The 7,120-nt window shown below is 36.2% G+C and overlaps 1 protein-coding gene across 2 annotated transcripts in view; it reads right to left on the bottom strand.

Annotated features, from left to right (window-relative positions):
- Positions 1 to 1,066: 1,066 nt before the first annotated feature.
- STX7 (syntaxin 7) overlaps positions 1,067 to 7,120 on the bottom strand; it is a 28,657-nt gene continuing 22,603 nt past the window's right edge. For both annotated transcript variants that reach the window (XM_015858575.3, XM_015858574.2), the window contains exons 7-10: positions 6,976 to 7,066; positions 5,692 to 5,764; positions 4,942 to 5,024; positions 1,067 to 2,464 (exon numbers count right to left, since the gene is read on the bottom strand). In XM_015858575.3, the coding sequence (XP_015714061.2) occupies positions 2,366 to 2,464; positions 4,942 to 5,024; positions 5,692 to 5,764; positions 6,976 to 7,066 (346 nt within the window). In that variant the 3' untranslated portion in view covers positions 1,067 to 2,365. The remainder of the gene's footprint in view (positions 2,465 to 4,941; positions 5,025 to 5,691; positions 5,765 to 6,975; positions 7,067 to 7,120) is intronic.

The raw sequence follows: 7,120 nt of genomic DNA, 5'->3' as shown, positions 1-7,120 counted from the left end.
GATTTTCAGCTCTTTGAAAAGGCAGAAAAGAACAAAGAGACACCCCTGGTGAGTGGGTTAAGATAACTACAAAGGAACTATTCTTACCAGGTTCCTTCAGTAAAATGAAGAGTGCTTTGATTGCATTTATGTTTTTTCTTTGGCCTCGCTAATCTCCCATACTGATGGATAATTTCAAACAGCCAAAACATTTCTTCTAAGAACACTGCCTCACACATATTATATCCAGATGTTTTGGATTTTTTTGTTTTGTTTTGTTTTTTTTTAAGGTTCTTAACAACTATTAACATTTTCTTTAAATGCTTGGAAACTGCATTTTATACAATTGAGACTGAAAATACGTACGTGAGGGAAAAAGGCAGAAAGAGAGCGACTCCATTAAAAGCAGCTTAAAGAAGGGTCTTTATGGCCCTACCATCCCTCTCCTACTCCCCCCTCCCAGGGTGTACATGCTAAATACAAAACAAAGCACAGAAACACCATAACATTTTTTGTCTAATCAAAGTATTAGCATCACTAATTGGTAGCATTACCATGGCTGGCAGGGGTCTAAATTAAATCTGATGGTTATTTAACAAGAAAGGGTAAGTAGAGTCCCAGCTTCGCACTCAGCACAAAGGCAGTCACATGAAAACTGTAGCTGGGAACCCAACACACAAACATCCATAATACAACTTACTCGCAGTTTGAGAGGCTTTCCTCCACATTATGTAGGTTATAACCACACAGTTTTTCCTCCCTTGCTTTTGGGATCCAAATACATCAGCATAAGTCTTCTTCCCACACTATGGATTCCTGTCTCTGTGCCAAAGGATAACTTAATGTCTGTGTCACCAGAAATATAGAGCGAAGCAACCTGTTTCCCTAAGGTTGGAGTCACAGAGTTGGGGAGAAAAGATCCGAGAGAGTTTCCATTAACAATACAAATGTTAGCACAGGAACAGCAGAAGAGCTGAAATTTTCTTCAGTACTAGAGAAAATTCCACTAGAGAAAATTACACAAAGACAGTACTTAGGCTTATATAGACAAATCCTGAAAAAGAAGAAAAAAGTGCTAGAAAAAATGTAACACTTTAAAAGACCTTTATTTTGGTTGCACAGTTACAATTCTGAAGTCCACCTTTGCTTAGAATGTTTCCAAGCAATATTTCATAGTTCACCGTGTAAACAGTGCATTCTCTACCAATCTAGTGTACAAGATCCTTATAAAATACAAATTGAATTTTTCCATCTGTACACTTTCTAGATTAGTTCATCAACATCAATTAAAAATGCATATAGATTAATTGGCAAAAAAAGTGTTTGGTTACATTTTTAATACATTAGTACAAAATGGCACAAAAGAAAAAGAAAGGTCATTTTAAAGGCTATAAGCATCAGAATTCTTAAGCAGTTTGAGTAAGTTCAACTGATTAAGAACTTGTTTTCAAATATCACTGAACTTGGAATTTAACATGTAATCTATTCTTCAGATGTATGAAAGGCTTTACATATAAGTTCGGATCTGTTCATGGAAACTGAAACACAGTAGTTTCAGAACAGTAACATTCAAGTGCAGTTCGGAAGCTGGAAATTTCTATTCTTCCCAGTAAATTTAATAATTCACAGACTCGAGCTTACTTTCGTCTAGCCAAGCTCACCGATAAACACTTCAGATGCGAAGATACCAGGCATATGCACATAACACTTTATTTCTTAATGGAAAAACTCAAAGAAGAAATCCAAATAATTATATCATCCACCCTATCTACTTTCGCAGAGTCTTCCAGGCATAACCAGACTTAACGCCAGATAGAGATACATTAAGCATCTGAAAGATTAGAGGCAAACTGAAGGCTTAATTTGAAGACTTCAGTTAAAAAGAGATCACAGTAACTTCACATCTATGTCACGTTTTTGAACCACCCATATCAAATGGGCAGGTGGGTGAGACGGAAGGGAAAAAGACAGAAGCACATTATTAGCTTAAGACTAAATTCCAACTTGTGAATTTGTTGCCTCAAGCAACAATTCAGGAGTTTGTTTTGGAAATAACATTTAGCAGTATCTCAGTGATAATCCCATCCCACTCCCCCTTCCTTCACAAGTTATCAAGATTTTGATTAATCTCCTAACCCTTAAGAGGTTTTTAAGTTAAGTTAACGGAACAGTATTTGATGCTGACTGGTTTTACTGGTAAGGCAGCACTCACGTCCAAGAGAGCAGGCAGTTATGGTATTACTGAGAAAGTTATTTCTCAAGTTAAAACAAAGTCTCATAAAAAAAAAGTGAGTGTGATGAAGTACAGAAAAACCATCATTTTTACTGAGCTTCACAATGAGCAAACCATTACTGCAGAAGTTTCCTTTCATAATTTAAATATCAATTACTGTTTATTTAGAGAAAACCAGATGATGATTCCAAGAATCAATGCTCCAGCAACAAGTATACCGATGAGGATGCACATCTTCTTTCGGGATCTTTGCTGTAAGAAAGGACGAAAAAAAAATTGATTGAAAACTGCACCACAAGATCAAACAACAACTGAAATGTTTTTATGGCCCTCCTGCTTGTGAAATCTAACTGAACTGTCTCCTTACAAACAAGTTATATAAAGTTATTAAAGGAAAGAATAATCCATTACTTAATTTTCTGGCTGTATTAATCAACAAAATGATTTCAGTAGTGTTTCCTGGCACAAATAATAATGCAGCAACATATTGAATGTGTTTAAATAAAACACTAGGAAAAGAAAATATCAGAAAGCAGATGGTCTTGTAAATAAGAAAATCAGTCTGCACAGTAGAGGAGGTAGAAATGACCTTCTCTGGAAAAAGAAAGATATTTAAAAAGTATAAATGTATATACAGTAGCCCCAAAGAACTGATCTCTTAGACTTCTTCAAGGTGGAGTTTGCATCAATTCAGTTATTTTAAAGTTGTTTTTGTTATGTTTATTACATTCAAATTGCTCTTAAAGAGCAACAAAACACAACTTAAAGAGACTCAGTCTCTACAGATGTCATTATAATGCAGTGTAAGACCATGTTCAAAACTTTCAGATCTCCCACACAGGTTTGTAACTTGAGATGCCAAAGCAACCAAGGCTAGAAACAGATTCTCATCCTTTATCTCAAGCAGCAAGACAGAAAATAACACACTCTACTAATGGGTTTTGCAGGCTTTTGCTAGTAGTCAAAGAATAATTACACTCAAATCTTGGGAATCTAGATCACAGCTCCAGAGGCAGAGCAAGGCTCTGCTCTCCTTTTAGCAAAGATTTATATCACTGTTTATACTGTTTTTCCTGCGGGACTTCATCTGTGCCAGTTCCTTGCTGAGCCTGGTCTCTGCCCAATACCATGCAGGCCACCAAGCTTCTTTCTTGTCTTAGATATTCTCTGCTGCTAGTTTTGCTGACTCACTTCTCCCATTTTCAAACTGAGATCTCTGCCCCTTAGCTGTTTGATCATTTCATTTGCTAGCATTCAACCTTTTACTAGGGTCCCATTCTTGCAGCCAGATTGTCTCCCTACAAATCTTAATACTCCCAGTCTCTTCCTTTTTCATCCTGGAGCACCTTTTACCAACACCACATTAAAGTCAAACATTTTCTCTGTAACACTACTTAGGCAAGGTAGTGGAATAAAGACATGGAGTTCTTATTTCCTTATACACTTGATGATCATTTCCACAAGTATAAAGCAGCGGCAGTAATGGAGGAAAGAAACAGAGCAGACAAGCCTAGCTTTGCCCCAGTAGCTCTGCTCCATGAACACATCCCACAGGGCAAAAGGATGGTGAACACTTTCACAAAAAGGGGTTGTGAGAGCACTAACCAAACCTAGTTCTCAGTAGGATGCCTAAGCTTCTACCAGTTCCCTAAGTGGGTAAAAGCACAGATATATTAAATGGTTTTTCAAATACTCAGAACAAAGCTGAGCATTCAAGCAAAGGCAAGTTCAAATTTCAAGTCAACTATATAGTCCCTCCTAACACAAGCAAACTCTGCTGAGTATTTGGTCTCTGCTGTGAGATGCATGAAACAAGAGCTTGTCAAAAACTTGATAACCTTGAAGATACTCATCCTTGCCTTTTTAAGATGAATCAGTGCAAAGGTTTTCATGTTAAATTTCCACCCCAAAACAGACACCTTCCAAAGAAAATTTTAACTGTTGCTATCTTTTTTTCTTCCTCAGTTTTGTCAGTATCAAAATAGCCATCAGTCATACTTAATTACTGCCACCTAGCATACAGTCTGACATGCCCACCCTTTTTCCCTCCCACTTCTGAGATCAGCAAGCAATCCTTCAGATATTTTGTCATTGATTTACCAACTTGGCTACTGCTAATACACATAAGAGGATTAATATTTTTTTGTTGTTGTTTTTTAAATCTTAGGACTAATTTTCACTAAAGAGGGAAGACTTATTAGTAATAAGATTACTTGTTACAAGTGCCAAAAAAATCAAAAAGAAGCGGCATTAAAAGGTCTTTTCAAAGGAGCTTTTCGTCAGAAAGTTTGAGAGTTTGAAATGCATTTTTGGCATCAGGGCAGCAATTAGCAGAAACTAGACATACTCAAGTTTTGAGATGAATTTTTACAGTAAAAATTGATTCTAATACAGCATCTTCAGAAGACTTCTGTACTCTTCTAGTGATCTTTAAAGACTCACTCTTTACCTTTCCTTCTTTAGTTGTTAAAAGAACACATTTTTGTTCTAAGTAGCAGTAAAATTCAAGGTGATCTGAAACAACCTAGCTAACTTTATGTGAAATCCAAAGCTTTTAGAACTTGCTCTTCTCCCCCAAACACCTCCATGGTGACCTAGCAATACCGTCATAGTCTAGAATACACTTTCTAGAGAGTCTTCAAGACCTAAGAAAAAGTCTAATTCTGAACTACTATATTAAATCAGGACTACTGAGAAAGGAATCAACTGGCAGTAGGCGTTGACATTACCTGGTAGTTTGCTGCTCTTGCCAGCTGCTGGTTTGCTTGTTGCACATGTACTTCAGCATTTTCCACGTTAGCTTCTATGCTATCTGTATTTTAAAAGGAAAGATTTCAAGTTTAGATTAGTCATTAGCCAACCAAACATTTGGAATACTGAAATACACTTGAGAGCAAGTGTGCCACCTTGCCCCTCAAAGTATTGATTATTTTTCATTCACACCCTAAGTTTCATACCATGCATTATGGAAGCTCACCTTTCCTATACTTGAGGTCATTTCTGAAATGCCTGGGTTAAGTTCATGTCAGAAAGAATACCTCTTGCTCTCAGCAGAGATGAGCCTTAGAAACTGACCAGAATAGAAACTTACTCTCAGAAGTTTTCTGCCATTCAACTTGCTTCTGACTACCCTTTGCTCAGATTAATAAAAACAAAAACTAATATCTATGAGATCAGAGGAAACATAAAAAACACCCCAAGAGGCAGAAATCGAATATGAACACACAATTCCAAAAACTACTGTTACACATACTGTACATTTTAAAAGCATGTAATTAAATGTACATTTAAACTATACTTTTAAAAAGTATCTTTATGGATCCCCAGTAACCTCAATCTACCTACTGTTAAGTTGCACCTGATTAGCTTTAGCATTAATGCTCTTGCTAGAGGAATTTTCCCAGTAAAATAAATTTTCTGCACTGCTGCTCCCCAAAGACATGAAATAACTTTTCAGATAATAGTTGAGTTGGGCTTACCTATCACATCGCCTTGCTCATGAATCATCATTCCTAAGTCTTTAAAAATTTCATTGATGTCCATAATATCAGACTGCAAGGAAACAATCATAACATTACTTGAAAGAGCATAACAAGATATCTGTAAATATATCTAAATATATTACTCATTTTCTTCCTGCATATACACTCTTCACCCTACCAAGAAAAAGAGAACTTTTAATATTTATCTGGAAGACTTTTTTGTACTACCAGACAAAGTTTATTAAAATCAAACTAACTGAAGATGACTGTGCACGAAGCACAATTCACGTCACTTCAAAAATAGGATCTATCACTGCTGAGGGCTCATCTACACACAAGCTTATCTCAGTTTAAGTGACAAGGCAGGTTCATGCCTGCTTAACTTAATAGATACCAACTTAAACAAAATGAATAGAAGTATATGCACAAGATGTTTTGCACTAGTTTTAGGAAACACTTCAAACACACATAAAAGTTGTAAGCAACAAAATTTACAGAAGCGGCATCTTTAATATGAAGCCAAGCTACTGAATCAGGATCACACTACCCTACTACTGTTTGGCTGTAATGAATTTATATGTGTCACATTGTCACTATGTGAATGACCTCAACTAATAACTGATAGATACTTAGTTCATTGCATATCCAACATATGGATGGCAAGGGAGAAATTATCACAATAGCATCTTTGTTGTTGATGGAAGACATGTGGATGCCAGGTTGGCTGGAAAAGCTTCCTTTGTCTTCACAAAAGTCTCCTGAGGTCAGTATTTTATCACATGATACTGGTATACTTACAACTCAATGCTAAATGCTTTTATTTTTTTTGACAAACCCTTAATTACAGAAGGTTTAGTACAGCAGTGCATCTCTATTTCCAAAAGAAGTATTCAGGAAAAAAAGGAGAACAAAATATTCTTACAAAATGAAGAAGCTGAACAATTGGGAATAGCTGGGTAGGAAGGTACAGCCTTGCTTCAATTTATTTTTGTAAAAATAAAAAACATAACTGACAATTTTTTCCTGGTTACCTCTGAACATTTTCCTATTTCTCAATGAAATCATCTGGGATTAAACACATCGAAACACGGCTTTCACACCCTATATTTCTAACGTACATTTAACATATCACATAAGGACAGTATTTGTAGAGTCGAAGAGAAAACTCCCTACAAACAATTGCTAGGTCCCCAGGATTTATGCTAACATGAAGTGATTTGTTTTTCTTTGGAAGCATTAAGAGTATATTCTGAAACCTGCTGTAAAACTGTTTATGCCTACCTCAAGCTGCCTAATGGAAGATTCCCTCTCCTCAATAAGACGGAGATCATCCTCTGTAATTTCTTCATCTTGCACTTGTGCTTGAGGTTGACTGTCAAAGAAAAACAACCAAAACCAGAATTGAAGAGTTTCCATGAGAAATAAA

The sequence above is a fragment of the Coturnix japonica genome, chromosome 3, assembly GCF_054131305.1.
Source record: "Coturnix japonica strain WE chromosome 3, WE-NBRP24, whole genome shotgun sequence".
Taxonomy (NCBI): Eukaryota; Metazoa; Chordata; class Aves; order Galliformes; family Phasianidae; genus Coturnix; species Coturnix japonica.
This window is presented reverse-complemented; position numbering and strand designations above follow the sequence as displayed.